This window comes from Calonectris borealis, chromosome 2 (genome assembly GCF_964195595.1).
Source record: "Calonectris borealis chromosome 2, bCalBor7.hap1.2, whole genome shotgun sequence".
Taxonomy (NCBI): domain Eukaryota; kingdom Metazoa; phylum Chordata; class Aves; order Procellariiformes; family Procellariidae; genus Calonectris; species Calonectris borealis.
In genome coordinates, this window is record NC_134313.1 from 166,378,697 (window position 1) to 166,400,741 (window position 22,045).

The 22,045-nt window shown below is 42.7% G+C and overlaps 1 protein-coding gene across 1 annotated transcript in view; it reads right to left on the reverse strand.

Annotated features, from left to right (window-relative positions):
* Window positions 1-7,028: 7,028 nt before the first annotated feature.
* Window positions 7,029-22,045, reverse strand: part of CRHR2 (corticotropin releasing hormone receptor 2) — a 117,690-nt gene continuing 102,673 nt past the window's right edge. The window contains exons 11-12 of the mRNA XM_075144284.1: window positions 20,646-20,687; window positions 7,029-8,202 (exon numbers count right to left, since the gene is read on the reverse strand). Coding sequence (XP_075000385.1) covers window positions 8,062-8,202; window positions 20,646-20,687 — 183 coding nt within the window. The 3' untranslated portion in view covers window positions 7,029-8,061. The remainder of the gene's footprint in view (window positions 8,203-20,645; window positions 20,688-22,045) is intronic.

The following is a 22,045-nucleotide window of genomic DNA, read 5'->3' on the forward strand; positions in this document are numbered from 1 at the left end:
TAGGAGAAGGCTGTGGGAGACAGTGTCAAAGGCTTTACTGAAGTCCAGGTAGACCACATCCACAGCCTTTCCCTCATCCACTAGGCGGGTCACCTGGTCATAGAAGGAGATCAGGTTGGTCAAGCAGGACCTGCCTTTCATAAACCCATGCTGACTGGGCCTGATCACCTGGTTGTCCTCTACATGCCGTATGGTGGCACTCAAACCCAATCCCTAAGCTGATATTCCTACATCCAAGCAACTGCAGTGCAGCATCGCTGACTCCCACAGGGAATATAAGGATGAGGCAATGTGTTGTCTCCACTGCAAGCTGGGATTGGGGATTTATTGCAAAGGAGAAGGGTGAAAAAATTTAAATAGTGTCAGAAGGAAGCAATTAGTCCAGATCCAAAGTAAGCTTACACTTGCTCTTAGATGCCAGTTGGCACATGCATTATCTGCAACACTCAGCACTGCAAACATTTTCCTGGAAGAGCTTTTACGAGTTCTGTTTCAAGTACTTCAGTGTTCATGGATGTTCATTTCCATGATTCACTGAACACAAGAAGCCTCATTTTCTTCCTACATAATATGCTATAAATCAAAAGTAACTTGACCAGTTTTCTTCACACACACAGACACACACTCACACATACACACACAGTCGGACATGTATGTACATGTGCACGCACTGGTACAAAAACACACACACACACACACACTCACAGGTTGTCAGTCCATCATATCCACAACCATTTTCCTGGCATAGCTGAGACTTTTCCTGCTGATCCAAAAGCTACATCTGAATCATCCCAGATCTGTGCTGTGAATGATTATTTTGTTGAAAGGGTCATAGGGCTTTAAAAGGCATCACACTGTAAAGGAGATAGTTTTCCCTAAAGAGATGTGACTTTATTCATCTTCGCATCCCTGCCAGGAGAAAGCAAAGGAAGAAGCTTCTTTTGAATACAGGGGGCATGAGCATATTTCCAAGACCCCTGAGGTGCCCCTGAAAAAAAATACTGCAGCCAAAACTTGCTCATATTTATTCTTTCCTAGTGTCAGTGGAATGACTGACAATATTACTACCAGGATGATAGGACAATTCAGGTTGTAAGAGACCTTAGGAGATCTCTGGTCCAAACCCCCTATTCACAGCAGGCTCAGCTGTGATCACAGACCAGGTTGCTCAGGGCTTTATCCAGTTGGGTCTTGAAAAATCTCTGGAGATGGAGATTGCACACCCTCACTGGGCAACCTGTCCCATTGCTTGACTGTCCTCCTGAGGAAAAACTTTCTCCTTACACCTGATCTGGCCCTTTCTTGCTTCAGCTTATGTCTGCTGTCTCCTGGCCTCCTGCCACGCACCATTGTGAAAGGCCTGGGTCTGTCATCTCAGTGACCTCCTTGTAGGTACTGGCAGGCTGTTATTAGGTCCACCCAAAGTCTCCTCTTTCCCATGCTGAACCAGCTCCTCTAGCACATGGCAAGCACTCCAGACCTGAGCATCTTGGTGGCCTGTGGCTGACCTTGCTCTAGTTTATCAATGTCTTCTTGTACTGGGGGGTCCCAAACTGGGCACAGCATCTAGATGTGGTCTAATGAGTGCAAAGTAGAGGGGAGTAATCACTTCCCTCAAAACAGCCCAGACTGCTGTTAGACACCTTTGCTGCCAGGCCACATGGTTGGCTTGGGTTCATTTTAGCATCCACCAAGGTCCCTGGGTGCTTTTCCACATGGTTGCTAGGTTGCTACTCAGCCACTTGGTCCTCACCTTCCTGGGAGCGCACATGCAGCCAAGGGCCTCCCCTTTGCTGTCCAAGACATCTGTGGATCGTCTCAGTAGCTCTGCTCACAGGTATCCTGAATAATCATCAAATCATTAAGTCACTATTAAAAGACAGCATGAAAATCACCCACAGCCCCCCTGGACCTTGGAAATGGACAGTCCCATTGGAGGCCAAACACCACTGGGGGACATGGCTGGTGTGGAAGGCAGGGAGGAGACAACTCTCTCAGAGACATGACTCCAGTCTGTGAAGGTGTAGCTGAAAATGAGATAAGCAGCCAGGTTTGACTGGCAAATTCGTCATCAGAGATGGGACCTCCTCCCTGTAGAAACCCAGGAACCTTGGCCCAGAAGTGCACCTAGACCAGTGCTTCCTTGTACGCTCATCTTCCCGTCCTCTTGTCCAGCCAGGGTTTTGGTCTCTGAGCTGGGATGATCCCTGAAGGGTGCCTTAGGTTCCCAGGCAGCCATAGGCTTACTTGCATGTGCCAGTGCAAATCTGGAAATGCTTACCTTCTTGAGATGAGGCTGTGTGGCTCAGCTGAGCTCCAGCTCAGCCAGCATTTTTACCAAAGGCAACCCAGGGAAAATGGAAACTCTTGCTTATCTGTTTTGCTCCCAGGTATTTTTCTCCTGGGATGATTTCCAAACAGTTTAATTCAAATGAATACAGTTCTGAGCAGCCCCATGACTTGATCCCATGGCATGCTGTGGAATGGCATCAGCCTCTACCTTGGCTGGTGTTTTGAGGAATGGTGATCATTTTGTCATCGCAGCTTGGATGTGCCAAATGTTGTTGAGGACAGAAGTCAGCTCTCCACCAGTGGGACAATACAGTACAGCAGAGACAAGAGTATCACCATTGCTATCAGTACAGAGAACTGGGAACTTCTTCCAAACTCCTATGCGTGAGAACTTGGAGTTGAAAAGGTTATTTTTATCTTCTTCAAATTGTTTGCACTAATAAAATAAGGAGTATCATATTTTTACTCTTGAACCATGCTTAACAGCAGAAAAAGGAAAGAGCCCCTCGTAGCTTCATTCCTTTAGGCAGTGCAAATCTTTACTGGCTTCAGTGCACTTTGCATCGAACTCATTGCTGGAAGAAAAAACCACCATAGTCCCTCCTAGCTTCTTTGGCTAACCAGGTCTCCCTACCCTCTGTCTGCAGCTAATAAAGGCTATTTGCAGGATCCTGGATTAACTGACTTGACCCTGTCCAATTCAATTTCTCCCTTGGGGAAGATAGAGAAGTAGTTGAGTAAGTGTACAAGTGTGCAAGACGTTTGTAAGTGTCCATTTCCATGTGAAAGGGCTTAGAGAAGGTGGGACATCTGCACAGGCCATACAGCTGCTTTTCTGGACTAACAACTAGAGGGCAGCTGGGATTCCTGGGGCATCTGAAATGATACTAGAAGCCTATATTTAGGCAACCGAATCAAGCCCTCAGCAACGCCAAGAGATGTGTTCCATCCAGCAAGGTCAAAAGCTCCTCCTGAAGCAGATGCCTTCTGAAGGCCAGCTAAGAGGCTCTACAGAACTTTGCTGCACAATTTGCTTAGCGATGCACCGAGTGTAATGGGAGATCAGACACCTGACTTACTGAGACAGAGACCAAATTTATTAGGTGTCTTCATTTATTTATTGGTCTTAAATGTTTAGTGAATATTTATTGTGAGTAAAAACAGGGCATCCCAGAAATAGCCCTGAAAACACGGGTACAAGGTCAGTGCCCTGGCATCGATATATTTCAGTGGTTTACTGTGAAGTCAATGACTCCGAGCTCTAAAGGACCTTGTGAAAGCAAACCCTGCGGTTGAATGTCTATTGCCAGAGACATTAGTTCACTTCTTCAGGTGCCAAATTTCTTTTCTACTCAGACCTGCTAGATGTCTGGATTTGATCTGGGCAATACAGATTTGAGGTCAGGTATATGGATTACACCACAGTCCTTCAAAGGTTCGGTTGTCCAATTCACAGGGTCTAGGTAAGACTAACTTCTTTCTGTAGCCACACTATGGGACTAGAAAGATGCATGGCTAACAGCATCTAGATCAGGGCTAGACAGATCAATTCCAGTTCTGGTTCCTGGACTCCTTAGTTCTTGTGAAGAGCATGAAAAGGACTTGTTACCACCCCCTTATTGCTTACTGGCTACAATATCCCAGTCCATGTCACTGGTGTGGAATTCAGCCTACCAAATTTTGCACTGTATCTGTCTCTACAAAAGCCAGTAACTCAGGTGGCCTTTACAGTCAAGGGACAAAATAGGTGTTGGGTGCAATTCCCCTGCCCTATTGTAGACATCTACTTTAGGATCAGATGATTCATACCTTGGACTCCATTGACTGTATTGAGCAGTTCTCCAATGATCACAGAAGGAACTAGCTCCAGCTGAGACTTGGGAAGAGCTACATAAAGTCAAGTGAGTCCCACTGGAATGGTCTTTGGAAGAATAGTATCCGTGCCCAGATTGTACTTTTGCTCCATTTACAGGACAAGCCCCCCTTCCAGTGACAGTCACCCTGGTTATTTATACTGTCGCTGAGACTCCAGTTGTGGCTCAGAACTGTATGGTGCTAGGTGTCATGGAGACACTCATGACTCAGATGATCCCTTCCCTACAGTACTAGCGAAGCCCTGTCTGACAAAGGGCAGGCTTCACAGCACAAGGATAATAGTGAGTCACTCTGGCTACGCACTCCAAGGACAGATGCAGCTGTGCCCACAAAGTTGTGTTTTGTGTCTTTTAAGAAAAAGAAAATACCCCACTATAGGGGAAAGAAACCAGTCCAGTGAAAGTGTTGTTGTGTTGCTGCATTGCACTTGTACTTTAGAGGTGGGTGCATGTCCACAGCAGTGAGGAAAACTCAGGAGGAATCCTAGCTCTTCAACCCCAAAATGTGAAGGGCAGGTTGGTTTCACAGCTAACATGGGCTATGCTGACTCATAATTATGGTATGGAGTAGGATCTTACCTAATAAAACCAAACGAAGGATACAGGCAGACAGGTGAACTTAAGGAAGCAATAAGATTGTATTGATCAGTTGACAGATTGGGGGAAAGAGAAACAGCCTTCAAAGCACTATTTCCATGGAGACTACTTTCCACTCCCTGTTTCTATGGCAGCTTTCATCAGGAGATCTTGATTGCCCTATGGTCTGCCTGGTCCTTGATGTGGAGGACAGAAAGGGAAAGATAGGAATTGCCTGTTTATTGGGAACCAGAAAGGGATAGTGAGAGGGCAAATGTGAGCCTGACATCAATTCTACTGACACCAGCAAGAGTTCTTCCAAAGGCTTGAAACGTATGCCTAGAAAAGTGACGGTGACCACCTTGCAAATGCAGAGAGCCCACAGATCATGCACCTCAGCTTGTGGCTTCAGTGGAACCAGAACATGAGCTCCAGGACACAGTTATTCCACTTCTTGTTGCCAACCAGGAGGGTTTGGTGCCCACTGAAAGGTTAGGCAGCCTACAAACTAGTCATAGGTTGGCTACAGGGCAGCCATGTGCAGAAAACCTAGAGATCACTGTATATAATGTGAAGACCTTTGGATTGAGCCCCATGTATCCAATCTCAGATAGGAAACCCTCAGCTGGTGTAAATGATATTCCTTCCACTAGCTGCCACAAAGCAGTCACCCCCTAGGACTTTGCTTGATATAACCTAGACGCTACCTTTTTTTCTCAAATCTTGGCCTTTATGACCCCCCCCCCAGATACGCTGTGTTCACAGTTACACACCTATCTATCTCCATCATTCTCCCCAGCTCTGCACTCTCTGAGAACACAAAAAAAAAGCCACCCTCAAAATATTTTTTTATTGCTCTTGCAGGGATGGTCTGAATCCTTGCTCTTACAAGGCTGACAGTAGAAATTCAAGCTTGAATCATAGTGCTCTAGAGAACACGGGCCCTGGCTGTCAGTACCTCAGGCACGACAGACTTCAGAAAGCTTCCATGGCAAAACAAGTAGGGGTAGTGTATGTGTTAGCATGGCAATCACTTCAAAATTAACACAAGCATCATCCCATTAACGGTGTATGTCCGCCATGCTGGCTTGAAACAGGGTCCAATGCTGGAAGGACTGAAAATCTCTCTGCTTTGGACAAATACTAATTGGAAAAAGGATTTTATGTTTTGTGAAAATACACTCCTGGTAGCAACAATAACCTGCAATTTCTGACAGTATCTGCTGTATTGCAAATCCCTTTTTCATCCCAGACTGGCCTAGAGATAGAGCAAACACAGAGGTACTCAATCCACGTATTTCTAACCTGTAGACATATCTGTCCCTTCAAACACAAAATGCCAGGAGGCTGTGCATCGCTATTGTGATGCATACAATGAATAAAAGACTGACACAGTCCTCTCTCATCAGACACTTTTGTTTCGCAGCTACCATGAAGATGGTTTGCATCACTTTGCAGAACTCAGGGCATTGACAGCAGTGAGTGGCATAGGCAGGCACATTTCCAGTCTTATTTGTATCTCTGCCGCACTGGGATCTATCACGCTAGCTGGCATGCCACATGGAAGGCTATGTGAAGACTCTTCCCTGCTCCTCCTCTTTGGCAGAGACGATAGGTCTAACCAGACAGAATTTTAAATCTCCCTTCTCCCTCCTCCCTCTGTTATCTCATTGAGGCACATGAATCCAAATGAGAGTTGGGAGGGGGAAAAGTTACAAAATTTTAATATATTAATTTAAATTTGCTGTGCATTGCCAATCAGCTCCAAGTTGAATGTGATCAAGCTGTTAGGACAGGATGCCTCCAAAAGCAGGGGATTAACATTAGTGTCTTCCAAGATATTTTCCAGCCCTGTGTAGTCCTGAAAACTAGACAGACACCAATTTAAATCTGGAGATTTAAATCCAGCTTGTGCTGCAAAGTCCTCTAAAACATGTGAAGAAATTTCAGAATAAACATGCTAAAGTGGAAAGAGCAAATTACTCCAGCACTGGTGAGATAAAGGTGACGGAAAATAAATTACACAACTTGCTTTTTTTTTTCTGCTGTTGCAAAGCCCAATGGAGGGAAGGGCAGTGCAGAGGGACAGGGATCCAGTGTAACACCATGAGCTGAGAAGGGAGACAATTCATCTTGCATTTAAATGCCCTCTTTCTCAGATTTTATCATGAAGTTTTTCTTATTGGCTCATTATCAAACAGGATTTTTTTTCCCTGATCTTAGATCCAGAAACACTCTCAAGATAAGTGTCCTCTTCCTTTCCAGAGTAAAGAAAATGATGCCTGGTTTTATTGAAACCAACCCAGAGTACTGTTTATTATTGAAAATATACAGTATTTTTGAACATCACATAAAAAGCCTAGTAGATACATCTGCTCTAGTTCAAAATGCTCAATAGATAATCTTTGTGCAGCATGTAGCACTATCCTCATAATGCAAACATCCTCTTCTCATTATTATTTTTACAGCGCTTCCCTTTTATATTTTTTAAACCCAGAAAACATGTTCTGTTGTCCTTCCCTACCTCAATCCTCTTAGCTGAAAAAAACCAAAGACTTTCCAAAGGCTACTTACATTGTATTGAAAGTGTGGGGCTAAGAGGAATAAGGATATTTTATAGAGCTGTCTAGAGATATTGCTGTCCTTTTCAAAATTTTGTGTATGAACAGGGCATGGTTCTTGCAAGGCAAAGTGCCCTGCATTAAACAGTCCAGCGATGTCCCGGCCAACTCCCAGTCTATCAAAGGGAGAAATGAGGAAGGTAGATAAATTCTGATTTTTCACACCACTTTTCAGATGCTCTTTTTCTTGCTGCCACATGTTCTCAAATGACAGTTCTGCAGAGAAGAAATTTTTACAAAGAACCAAGAAAGACATGGGCTATCTATACACCAAACTGTTGAAATCATTAGGAATCAATGTACAGGGTGAGATGGGCAGTATGTTAAAAATAGTCTTTGTTCACCACAATACGGAAAGGAAACACAAAAAAAAAGAAAGGAGAAAAAAATTGACTGTTCCTGCCAGTGTGCTGTTTCAGACTTTGTATTGTGAGCTTCCACAGGGTCCAGTCACTGTTGAATCTCTTTCTTCTTTGAATCTGTTTCGCCACCACCTACTCCAAGAGGCTTTTGCCTGGTTGCCTTAAAGCAGCATCATGAATATGGGAGACGAGAGTCCACAAAAATATGATGGGCACCTCATTGCGAAAGAGAGCAGTGCAGAATAAAGGAAGAAAGTCTGAAGAAAGGGACTTGGGGAGAGTGAAGAAAGAAGAACCCTGAAGGCCACCAGGTGGTTCGTGTATGTGCAGGGCATATCACACGGCTGCGGTCTGTTTGATGCTATGGAAGCTGATTCGTGTCGGAGAGGTGGGGATAGACATGGCACGTGCCACACGCACTCGGAGGGAGTGATGGTCTTGCCAGCGGTGCCATCTTTTCCTGGCAGCAGAACGGACCTGGTGAAAAAAAAGGAAAGAGCATGCACACTTAAAATACTCAGGTGTCCTCTGTAAAGGGACACTAGACAGCTCTGAGACAAATGATGATACGTGTCAAGCCAGTGAAACATGCAGGGCTTGATTCAGCTGCCTAAACATGGGCATCTAGTTCACTTGATGTTCTCCGGGGTACTGCACTCTGGGAAAAGCATGGGTTTCACATATCTCGTATCTCATATCTGATGTCTTAAATACCCCAGAGCACTTCAAATGGCAATAAATGCCTAAGCTTATGCAATTGAATTAAGCTCTCGAGATGGAGGTCTTAGAGAGACTATCACAGGCCCTGTAGTTGCTTCTGCTTCTCTTGTATATGAAGGGGAATCACAGATCATCTAACTAAACATTGGTGGCTACAAAACAGACACACCTGACCTAATGCCTGTGAGTATCTTGTATAGGCAGTAGAGAGCTACTCTGCAGTCAACAGAAGGTCATCCTCAAGCAGATGCTTAGGCCAGGTGAATCTTGAACTTTAAGTGTATATTTTGTTGCATGAACCAAAGAGAGAGCCCAGAGCTCTAGCTCAAATGTATTGTATATAAGCAAGAGAAAGACAGGTGCCAGGAACCCTAGCCTCAAACACAATGGGATGGAAAGCTTGAGATACTCCTAACATAGACTGTAATCAATTCCTGCCAAATCATTGACATAGAAGACTCAAAGCCAGAAGCTGGAATGGTCAGTTTACAAAATGAGTTAAATCAGATGGTTATATGAGATAGCCAGAGTCAGGATGGGCTGACACAGCTGTATGCTACTACAGTAGAAGCCAGCCTGGACTGCTGACTTTCACTGTCTCATCAAACTGAACCCTTCTGTTAAAACATGAGAAACAGTGGAAAGAAGATGTGTCATGGTGGTGTACTTTCCTGGATGCCCACTGTTTGCAAACCTATCATGGTTCTACCTGGAGTGGCCAAGGGATACTTATGTCTGGTTCTGGATTTAAGGCTGCGTATAATATACACCCAAAAGGCAAATACATGTGCCAGAGTACATACAAGGGGGGATGCATCTCATCTGAAAGCTTGATACCTAGTCTTGGCCAATTATTTATGCTTTAAATATAGACAATGGAGAAAGTGAGATGATCCCCCTAAGGAGGTGACTTAGATATGTGGAATGAATAAGTCCTTGCTCCATCTTGCTCCTCTGAGTACAAAACCAGCTTAGCTAAATGTTGGGCACCTAAGGCAAATGGTATAAGTAACTACTGTAAAGTGTCAGAGGGGTAACCATTGTCGTGGGAAATTGTCCCATGAAGAACATGGGATTTGATCTGCAGAGGAATATTGCCTCTCGAATGCTCATTTCTCCCCAGATGTCACCAAATGCTGAGATATTAGAAAAAGTTTTTTCCCCTTTCTGGTGGAGCTAAATTCACCCTTGTATGGGGAGCCTGTGATCCACTTGAGTCCTTCAGAGAGGTGAATTTCTTCATCTCTGGTGCAAAAGCAGAGAATGAATCTCTGTGTACAGCACAGTCTTACTAAAGACATTAATAGCAGACTGGCAGTCCTGTGAATTCATGTACCCCAGGTACTCCTACGGCAGCATTTCCTTGGGTCATGAAAACGGGGAGTCACCTGGAGGGCTTTTTGTGTTTCTGAGCAACTTGTGTGAACAGATACTTACTCAGCCAGTGAAGCCAGATTAGATTTATCATTTGCGCTTCAAACCAATCAAGTCAAAAAGAGTCATCTGGGAATAAAGACGTGAGTCTAAACAAGCAGTTGTCCAAATGGTTTTTATGATATGGTTTGCTTACAAGCTGTGGGAAAGGATAAAAAGTAGTAACAAAAATGCTGTCGTCTGGTACAGCTGGAGCCATTTCTAATGGACTGGGCACATGGAAATAGACTCTGCACTTACAGGGGTGAGTGCAAAGCATTTCTTAATGACAGAATAATTCACTGCAATTAGGATGTGACCAGAGCGCAAGCAGAAAAGGTTAAACTCAAATTTGCCTCTTACAATTGAACTCAGGAACAAAATGCTAGCTTAACTTTAGGTCAGAAAAAAAGAAAAAAAGAAAACCGGCTGTGACTGCTATAATAACATGTTAAAAAAGACACCAAAAAAGCTATTACACAGCGGAAGAGTAATAGAAAAAGATAAAGCAAAATAGCAACTTCAAACCTGGTTGTTAATCTCCATGAGAGCAACTACCTCTATCTGTTAAGCATTTGTAGAGTCAGTACCATGTCCTAGAATCAGCATTAGCACGTCTATGACCTGAAACTAACAGCACTTGCCTGTAATAACCCAAAGATTCTACAGGCTATCATCAGTGGTTAAAGATTAACAGAGAGGCTTGGGAATACAAATTATCAGCTTCACCTCTATGTAACTTTAGCTGCCTGAGATGACAAAATTTATCCGTGCTGCTGAGCAGAGAGCTCAGTTCTCTGTGCTGACCCATGGTCTGTCTTTTTCTTGCAAACAGTTACTCTTTTAATATTACTCTTTTCAGCTCTTTGGCTTTTGCCTACTGTGAATAATCACAGTTTCTGAATATGTGGTCAGATCAGATTTACCAGCGTATTTGTGCCCACAGAGTGTGGGCACTGCTCTCAGCAGGATTGCTTTAGAACAGTCAAGAGAAAGAATTCAGGTGATGGGATGGAGAGAAGTCAGTGGGTGATAGTTTTTCTTTCCTGATTGGATCACCTAACTGAGGAGTTCTCAAACTTTCAGATCACATCTGAAAATCACTAAGAATCACATCTGTTCATAAACTGCTCCTCCTCAGAAGAACAACAACAAAAAGAATGAAAGAGATGGAGAGAAGGATGAAAACATGCAGAGAAAGTTTGCTTTTGATAAAACAGACATCAGCTTTGTATTACTTGTGCTAGACAGTGGCTGCTGGCTAATTTCTTGCAGCCATCAATTAGAAATGAGCTGAAGAAAGACCCTTTAGAGAAGAGTGGCTGGAAAACTGCCCGGAGGAAAAGGACCTGGGGGTGCTGGTTGACAGCCGGCTGAACATGAGCCGGCAGTGTGCCCAGGTGGCCAAGAAGGCCAACGGCATCCTGGCCTGTATCAGAAATAGTGTGGCCAGCAGGAGCAGGGAGGTGATCGTGCCCCTGTACTCGGCACTGGTGAGGTCGCACCTCGAATCCTGTGTTCAGTTCTGGGCCCCTCACTACAAGAAGGACATGGAGGTGCTGGAGCGTGTCCAGAGGAGGGCAACGAAGCTGGTGAAGGGCCTGGAGCACAAGTCTTATGAGGAGCGGCTGAGGGAACTGGGACTGTTTAGCCTGGAGAAGAGGAGGCTGAGGGGAGACCTCATCGCGCTCTACAACTACCTGAAAGGAGGTTGTAGTGAGGTGAGGGTTGGTCTCTTCTCCGAAGTAACAGCGATAGGACGAGAGGAAATGGCCTCAAGTTGCGCCAAGGGAGGTTTAGGCTGGACATTAGGAGAAATTTCTTTACTGAAAGAGTGGTCAGGCCTTGGAACAGGCTGCCCAGGGAAGTGGTGGAGTCACCATCCCTGGAAGTATTTAAAAGACGTGTAGATGAGGCCCTTAGGGACATGGTGTAGTGGGCATGGTGGTGTTGGGTTGATGGTTGGACTCGATGATCTTAGAGGTCTTTTCCAACCTTAATAATTCTATGATTCTATGATTCTATGATTAAAAATCAGTTTTTGGAAGAAACGTCATGTCTTATTAGCAGAGAGGAAGAAAGCTTGATCCGTTCACACAGTGCTTAGAACAAGGGCCCATTCACTTGGGGCTTCTCGATGAAATACTAAAATATAATAGTAGTAACGTAGGTAAAAAGGAAGGGTCTGATAAGAAGAGTAGGATTAAATGAGCTGTCGTGGTAATGGAAGCTGGAAGTAAGACTATTGGGATGCCGCCATACTCTGTCCCCAGAGAACATCCCTCACATGGAAGTGTTAACAAGTGAGGGGCAGAGGGACAACAGGTACTCTCTGACTGTAGAATAAACACGGTGATCAGTAGTCTATGATTCTATAACCCTAATTAAGTTCTTGCTTTGCTCATGTGCAACTTTTTACTCCCAGAAAACCTGTTCCAAAGCCAAATGAAATAAATGAAAAAGGTTTGTATAGATCTCATGGCCTTTGAAACAGACCGATTTTTGCTCTATGAAAATAGGTTTCAGTGATGAATTCATCAAGTTCCACTACACTTAAGCACCTTTGTACCATGTTTCAGATCCCTGTGCTGCAGTTGGAGGTAACTGGAGAATAACTCTGAACTTTAAACATCTTTGGTTATGAACGGCGGTGCAAATTGTGGAAAAGTTGATGAAGATTTATTCAATTTTATTGTAAGCTACAGATGAGCAAGAGGGACTTTCAAGCAATGTCCAGATCAGCAAAAGGGAACTGGCTATGCAGAATTTCAAGACACTGGTCTCACTGCGTCTCACTCTGTAATGTAATCCACTTCCATGAAGTTTCTGAAGCCCTGGCCTCTCTCTGTATCCAGCAGAGACATAGGAAAGGCCATAAGGTATTGGCAGCAGTTCATGAAAAAGAGTCAACTAAAATAGGTCAGATTCTACCCTCATCTGTGTGAATCATTGCCTATAAAGGGAGTTGAGGGTGATCAGCTCAACTGCATATGTGTATGTATTAAATGTCTAATGTTAAGGGGATAAATCCCATCCATTACATAATAGTGTAAAGTAAGGTGATACCTTACATGATACCTTGAAAGTTTTCCAAAGGGTTAGGGTGGCCCCCAGGGGAGGAGGATCAGTAAATGCTCGATTTAATAGTAAATGTTGTGAAGAAACCTACGGGCCAAGCCTCTCCAGATCCTTGGAAGGATTAAGTGCAGTCCTGAATGGAAGCAAAGAAACAGAATGGCCTAAGCACAGAGCCCACCGGACTGAGAGACCTGGGGATCTGCAGATGAGGAATGCTCACCTGCTAACGCTCTCAGAGAGATAGGAGTGAGTCTTCATCTATTTTTTGTAAATAAAGTGTATCACTGAGCAACTATACCTATGTCCTACAGCCACCTCTCACCCTATTGGTATGGCTTTACAAGGCTCCCAGTAAAGCCAAACTCTCTGGCCAAAGATGGCCGTGTTATCACTAGACAAAAAATTAAACTAAATATCTCTATAAAGATGCCATTATCAGTGTTTAATCCTCCTAAGGTAGGGAAGAGATGTAGTCAAAACAATTGCAAGGCCCAAAGGAAACATGGCAATAAATGTAATCTTACAAAAATGTAGCTCAGGTGGAACTTTTTTTCCCCCAAATAGCCTACATCACACCACTATTTTATGTAACATTGTTAAGTTTCTTTTTCTCCCTAAAAAAATTAGCCTGCTTAACTGGTCTGCAATTCATTTTTTTACCAGAGTCTTTGGCAGCAATTCCATACAACCCGGTTACAGGTGAATAGTTTTGCAGCACCTGCCAGACTGGGATGTTGGAGTTTTATTTCTAAGATCACAACAGTGCAATTTTGTTATCATATATAACTGTTCAAGAAGCTAGAACAGTTCTGACTAGTTATAAAGATTTGCCACACATTTTGGGGTGGAAGCAAATGCTGCTCCTTTCTTCTGGGAGAAGAAGGACCAGAACTAACCACTAGAGAGGGAGGCCATGAATGCAGTCAGCCCACCCCAAGCCTCTGTGATTTTGTTGTGGAGTGCTCAATAGCAGCGGTGAGTGAAAAGAAAGATGAGGTGGGGAAGGACCCTCAGACCAGTTGCTACCTTTTACCATGCCTGGACTTCTCATTTTTCTCTCTCTGGCAGGACCCCAGTCTGAAGAGACCTACTGGAGTCACAGCAATGAAGGTGACTTTCTACAAGAACACATCTGGGAGTGGGAGATGGGTACTGAGGAGACTGCAGTCCTGCAATGAACTGCTGCCTGATGGTCCCAAAGGAAAGGTTTGATCCCTCCAGTTGACTCTATATTGACCAGGCATCCTCAGGGACATTTAGAAGGAGTACTCATACTCACACTGTTGGGCACCTTTGGTCAGAAACCAATCATTATGGGAGGTGGAATTAAACTTTAGCCCTCTAGTCCACCCCCATATTCATATTTATTCAGTGATTTGAAGGAACACTTAATGCATGTCCTTTGGGTTCAGAATGATTAATGTGAAGTCTGCTTAGATTGATGGGCAGGTGGATGACTAACCATTTAGGTGGTGATTCATAGCTGGCAATTATAATGAATAGCCTCCCAAGATGATCAGATCAAAGTAAGCCACTTGGAGCTTAATAGATTTTGAGAGACAGATGGTGCCTGGGTAAAGAGTCAACACAAAAAAATGAAACATATTTATCCTTGCCTTGCACCTTGTTGTGAGAATAATTTACAGTGCCATCTAATGAAGTGACCTGTTCTATTCCTCTCTGGTTATGGTTTCTCTAAGTCAGCTAATTGCTTTCCATTTTAAATGTTAATTCATAGTTGATTATCGATATTGACATGATAATACTAGAATCTGAGGCCTGCTTGAGCTGAGAAGTCATGCTTTGCAGGATGATTTTGGACTCAGGCCTTGCTAGTTATGTATTCCTTCAGGACATGGTTAGAAATCAAGGACAGCCACCTTATTATGGACATAGGATTCATGAATTATAGAATAATTAAGGTTGGAAGGGACCTCAGAAAGCCACTGGTCCAATGCCATGATCAAAGCAAGTCCAGCGTAGAAATGATATCCAGTTTTGAAATTATGTCAGGGCCTTGCTCAGTCATTTTGAATACATCCCAGGACAGAGATCTCAAAACACCTCTGGGCCTTTCTTCTAGTGCTTAAACACCCTCACTATGACTTTTTTTCATCATGGTTAATTAGGATTTCCCTTGTTTCCTTCATTCAGTTTGATAGTGGAGACTGCTCTTCTCTGCCTAGCCCTTCATAAAGCACTATCACTTTATAAATTTGGGTCATTCTCACACACCATCACTTTCATTCACAAGCACCCTGCTATGGAACAGCTGTGTTATTATCTCCCATTATGGTTGGTAAGGTTTCCAAGGATCACAGAAGTCTCTTGAGGGATCAGCACTAGTGGTTATTGGAAATGACATGAAGCACCTAATAACAAAGATAAGTATTCTCTGGAGGCAGGAATCCTTCCCCCATTATCCTCTTGTTTCCATCATGCCTTTGTTGAGGTAGCAGGAGTGGAGCCAGGCCTGTCAGTGAAGTTCTCATTCCTCTGGAAGTTTACCAGTGGCTGGCTGGAAATATTTAATCTCCTTCTCTGGGGGATGCTTGCAGCATCTGAGATCTGACCTCCTCCCCTCCAGACTCCAACAAACAGCAGCCACAAGGCTAAAGCTACACAACCATACAGAAAGACACTGTAAATGTACTCTTTCCCTCTCTGAAATACTTTATTTTCTCCCAGGAGAAAAACATTACTAGCAAGGAGGTCTGGCTGAGAAGGTAGATATCATACTAGAAAGGTAACTGGAGGGAAGTTCCATCTTCCTTTAAAGATGCTTTATCTGGAATCAGTCAAAGAAAGAGCAGAATGCTGGGAATGCTGTACCCATCTGCCTGTGAGCAGAAGGTGTATACTAAAGAACTGAAAGAAGACCCTGGAGACAAAAGTATGAAGAACCCCTAAGTGAGCTGTGAGCCTAGAGATCAACAAAGAGTGATTACAGTGCTAGTGAGTGTCACTACTGCCTTCTGTTGTCTTCCCTTGATGCTCTCCTATCAAAAGCCAAAGGTGACAACTGTCTTCATTGGCCTAATAACAGTGAGCCTCTTTGGTACTGAAACTATAATGAATATCCTTCCTGGGTTTCATATCATGCACACAGTTATAAGGCTACTCTACATATGCCTAAAGACTATAGCCTTCACTGAGCCTTTTTTCAGTTTCAGGTCTGGCTGCGACCTTGTTAGGATAGTGATGTTTTTATCCAACTTTCAGTTCTCAAGATCATTGTCAGAAAAATCAGATGAATCCCACACCAGATACCCTTTTGAAAGACAGGCTTTAATTAAACACATGCTATCAAGCTCAGTTACTGGATTGAATTCATCAGCTTGCACTACAGAGGCTGAAGAGACAATTTAGTGGTTTCTATGGATCTATACTCTCATCCAAACTTACATAAGGATGAGATACCATGAAAGCATATCCCTGATTACACATTATTATCTTGTTATAAGCAAACTGATCTAGGTAGAATAAATTTTGTCAACTAAAAAAACCTAAAGATTTTTTAGTGAACTGCAATAAAAATTGTCCACCAGGAGTTTTGTGGAAATGCATTCTCTTCAGCACAGTTTCAAGCCATTGTATCTGTCCTTGTTCCAAAAAACTCCATCTTAAACTTTTGCTTTTTAATCCAGTGTTATGTGAAATTAAATTCAGTCTTGTGATCTGTGAGTTGATAGAAAAAATTGAGCAGCATCTTGATTTTTGCAGTCATTGAAAAAGAAGTTCACAACCTACATTCATTCTTTTTCAGTAGCATTTAACATAAATGCATACATATTTTTCATTGTGCCATTTTTCATAACATCTTAAATTCTCAGAAACCTCTCATCTTCAATTTTCTTGGAAGTCCAGAGATGCTCTTTACCACTCAGATTAAATGAAATTTGAATATTTTTGCCCTCTAGTGCTAGTAGATTTTCTCTGTGTCCAAAAAATACCAATTTTTTTCCATAAAGTCTCTAGACAAATTAATATGAGTCAAGTGCCAATGGCCTCTCATGCCCATCCATGGCACACACAGTTTGTTCAAAACAGTTTCAGAACTTTTCACAAGCAATAAACATAATTTTTGTATCTAAACTGTCAACTTTGTATCTAAACTGCTGCTTCTCCTTAGGTTCACTGGAATAAGTTGTCTATAATGTGTTGGCTTGGAAAGACATTCATATTCAAAATCTGAAGGATCATATCTCCAGTAGAAGGGCCTGAATGATACACACTTTCTCAAGATCCGGCTCATTGACTTAATTCTCACTGCAGACAACAATGTTAGTCCAAGATCTATGTGAAACATTGTGTGTTGTGGAAATGAGGGAAAGGGAGATGTTTGCATGGACTGCAATTTAATAGCTTCACTTTTTCCTTTCAGTGATCCCACTGCTGAACTGTCAGACCAAATCACTGCAAAATCAGGACCAAAACTTTTTATGGTGATATCTTGCATTACCAAGGTGCCATCTTCAGTTAAAGTGCTGGAGGCGCTGCCTTCTCCACTAGAACATCAGAGCTATTCAAGCAGCACAGCTGTGTAACTTCTCTGATCTGGGGTAAAAGAGCTCATAGGAAGATAAACACTCTAAGTCATAAGGACATGCCTGTTTAAATCAAGGGAGACTACAAGACGTCACAGAGAAAAAACTCTTCATTTGCCAAACTTCACAGATAGAACACTGACAAAAAGACAGAAACTTTGATAACTTTCATCTGCGATCCATATTGTTTGAGCTTTACTACAGACAGTTATTGGAAGTTTATAAGTACCTAGTGGCATCTGTATCAAATATGAAATGGTAGAGATGCAGCTGAGATCACAGCATTATTAAAGCTTTAAATTAATGGATTTGCTAGCCTTTTTGCTTGTGTCATCATTCAGAGCAGGCCTGGCACTATGTGGGATGAATAACCTGTTAAAGACTATTACATGCATTTAAAGAATCCAACTCTGTCATAACTGGAAAACCTGAAGTATTTAAAACCTTCTGAGCTAGCAAGTCATCAGCCCATCTATCACAGAGACAGGAATATCAGACTCACTGAAGAGATAATAATTCAACAAGGCTTCAGTGATATTTATAAAGATTTCAGGCTACTGAAAGGCTACTACTTACAGGCTATTTCCCTCTTTTAGAGAAAAATCTGCTGTGGATTTCACTAAGAGTGCTGGTACCTCATGTGGATTGAGTGGCATTACCTTCATCACCACTTCTAGAAGGGATGCCTCTCTGAGAGCAACTAATGTCAGGAGAATGCAAATGATATTTTGGTACTTCTGTACTTCTGATGTGATGCTGTTCACATGCACTAAGAAATACAGGTTTTTTCCTAAAGCTGTGCAGAACTAGAGCTAGAACAGAGCAGGAAATTCCATCCTTTAAAACCTTTATGATACTTCAAAAACATTCCCACAGTACCTTAAGATGAGTCCAAAGTCCTTTCATAGTTTTGAAGTAGAAAATGCTGCAATATTTGGGGGGTTTAGACAGATGTTGTATCTCAAAGAAGTAGTTACAGAGTTGCCATGGTTTTGCCAGTCAAGTGGAAGTTGCACATTAGATGTAACCATATGGCTACAGGGAAGATTTTGCTCACAAATCCAGCTATTTGTAGGTGTCTACAGGTGAGTGGAGTGTCTAGATATGCATTATAGTCAGTGGAGAGATAGTCCATACTGCCAGTGAAGACTAGAGTTGTTCAGGTGAGCAAATGGAGGTGTCTGTTGTAGGCTAAGCTGATGAGAAAAAGATTGTATTGACTGGCTGGAATTAGTGACATAGAGAGCTTGTGCCATTTGAGAAGCCCCATTGTATCCCACTTGGCTTCCCACTTCCTAGTCAGAAGGTGTGAATCTTCTATAGATCCTGTATCATATCTGGTAGACCCATGTGGATACCTCAGATACTCTATAGCCTCTCAAGTGGCACTAGATACCGATGTTTAGGGAAATGAATGAAGATTACCGACTCCTACAGAAATGCCCATTCAAACTGTAATAGTAGTGTCATATAGCTGAGAAAATCACTGTTATAGAAATCATTCCAGATCTGCTAGTAGATTGTTATCAAGACATAGAAGAGGTACATGAGGTGAATCATCCGCCTTTCAACAAGCCTGATTATGTCTGAATTCATTTAAGTTACAGGAGATGGGAAGTTGGCTCATGGCCTTGGACAAAGAACTTCAGATTGCTGTAGTGAAGGAGGTATTTCTCCCACCACAAAACAACTGAAAGAATCACAGAACAGCCAAAAGAGCGAAAGCCTAGTATGAACAGCCAACTGGTCCTAGCCCAAGTGCACAAAATGGAAGTGCACTAGGGTGATACAAAGTCCTGACTGACTATGAAATCGTGAGGCCCAGGTTCCAGCCCCTGATGTTCACTCTGGCACCAGTGAAAAAAAAAAAGAAGAAAAAAAAGACAGAAAAAAAACCTGCTGTCTACATGGAAGATTCTCCTGCTGCATTAACAGTGTAAACTTGATGAATATGACAAGTGCTACTGAAGGGATAGACTTCTGGTGCCTTTAACCTCATCAGATTGTGCAGCACAGTGGCTCTCAAAAAAAAAAAGTATGGTCACAAAGCAACTCAGATATATGGCAAGGTTTTGAGACAACAGTAGTCACACAGTTAAGGTGTCTGCACTTTTTAGGGAAGATTTCACCACCCTATTTACTAAGAGGCAGAGTGGTCAGAATTTATTGAAGGGAAGTTGGAAAGAGAACTGAGAACACTCTGCTGCCAGTATATAAAAGTAGCATGTGCCTAACCTGAGAAAGCAGTGTTGCTTCTGTTAACATCACCTCAGAATTAATGAAGAAGAGGAAAATGAAGAAAAGCAAAAAAAAAAAAAACACCAACAACTGGTGCTTCATTGGCTGAGGCATAGGAAATGCAGAGCAGCTGGGTGAGAAGACATGCCCATTCTTTCTCATAGTGCCACACAGGGAGCCCACAGTGAAATTAAGCAGCAGCACAAACAAAATATATACTGATACAGCACGAATAATTAAAACATTGAATTAATTTCTGCAGAGACCCAAATTTTAACTGAACAATTGCAGGTAAATGAGACACTGGCAGTGTAAGCAGCAGAAAAATCTCTCACACTTTGGGGTGTAAGTCAAACACTGAGGGATATTAGTGAAACATTTCTTGCTTGAGTAGCGGTACCTAAAATTAATTCTGAGGAACACCACCGACCCTGTTCCCAACCCTCTTTTCTGAATGCAACAGGTATTGATCACTCAGAGATAGGTATCCACGCAGAAAAACTAACTCGCTCAACTCAGCATGGCAATCCCACTGTATGAATGGGTCACCTGCAGCATATCCTTAACAAGAGCCTGGCTCAGAGGTAATGCTCATGTATGCCCAGAAATCATATTTGCAATTAATGACAAACTTCAAAGAAGTTTTAAAATGAAGAACAATAATTTGATAATCTGAGAAGACTTCTTTTCCTCTTCCCTGACTTCCCAGATAATAAACTGAATTTGATAAAGCCTTGTGAACAAAGAACATCTACAAAGAGGGCTGGGAAATTCAGATGCACATTAACAGGAACTTCTGCAAGAGCAACAGACTGACGGGACTATGACCCCATGTAAAAACACCTCATGTCCCTATAATCAGGCATTTAAGTAGGTTCCACCTCCCGAGAATTAATTACACTGACAGCAGGGGACACTACTTACCTCACCATTCAAGAAGCAGTAAAATACCGACACAAAGAAACCCTGGAAAGAATAGAAAGCAGTCAATTATTAGGTAAGTATTTTAACACACAGAATCGGAGACTGAGCTTTATCCTGGGATCATCCTGAGCAAAAACATAATCTTGTTGAGATCACCCACTTCCAGACAGATGAAATCTTTACCCTACAACTTCACAAGAAAATACTAAGTGTCTTGCAGTTCACAGGTGAGCCATGAGAGCCATGAGAGCTAGAATCTAGACAGCTCTTCCACTGATAGATTGCCACTTCAGCTGTGCTAAAGCATATCTACAGCTTCCAGCTGCCTCCCCAAAGTGGCACAGACCTCCCACAGGTGCTATGCCATGCCTGCCAGCTCTATGCAGATCTCAGACGCTTACAGGGGGGTGTCAAATGGTCTTAGATGGTCTTGTGTGAGCAAATGTGTCATCAAGTTGCTTACATTCATCTGAGCTGAATCGCTCTGTGGAATCCATTGACAGCAGTGACTAGACCCCTGTAATGACTGCAAAGATTGCAATGACTATAATGGAAGCTCAGATGACAACATGATGACACTTTCATCTCTAAACCTGTGAGCGGAATCCTACCCATTTTGCTTTCAGCAATGGACTGTAATTATTGTCACCATAAAGGAGAGATTCCCTGTGCTTGCTTTCTTACATATGTCTTCATAATACTAACAATAAAATAAGCAGTGTAGCATTTTTTGAGACATTGAGCATCAGCAGATAAAAAATACAATTACTTTTAGGGAATGAAAAATGTGGATTGGTTCACTGGTAAAGGCTAAAGTTCCTTTGTTCATAGATTGAAAAGGACATTTTTCATTTTGGATATTCAGTTGCGATTTCTGGTGGGATGCTCTGTGTTTCAAAGTGAAACATGCAATCAGTAAAAACAGTAATCCAAAGCTCAAAACTTTTGTAATCCATAACCCTAGATTTGGCTTGACAGGTGTGTGCTGCATATTTGTATTGATAACCTGGGTATCAGAATGCTTGTTCCTGAAGATATCAGAGGTAAAACATTAGCGTCAAACAGTTCCACCCTAGTTCAAGAAGGTCTTTAAGCAGAGGTAAAGCTGTAGGACACACCTAAGCAGAAATGTGTGGCTAAACACCATTCAAGGTCTTCAGTCACGTTTGGTTTTGTGCCAAATCCAGAAAGCTGGGGCAATTACTCATGTTCCACTGCCTTTTACATCCTGGCAGAATTCCTATTAAATTCAGAGGAGGGAGGAGATAGGGTATCAGTTCTCAGTTGGTATGGTCTGATGGCTGATTGCATGCACCGCTGCAGGAGAGCTGGAGTGAGAGGCTGGGCAATGTAGCTAATGTCTTAATCAAGCGAGCCCAGTAGGTAGGAGTTGTTTCCCT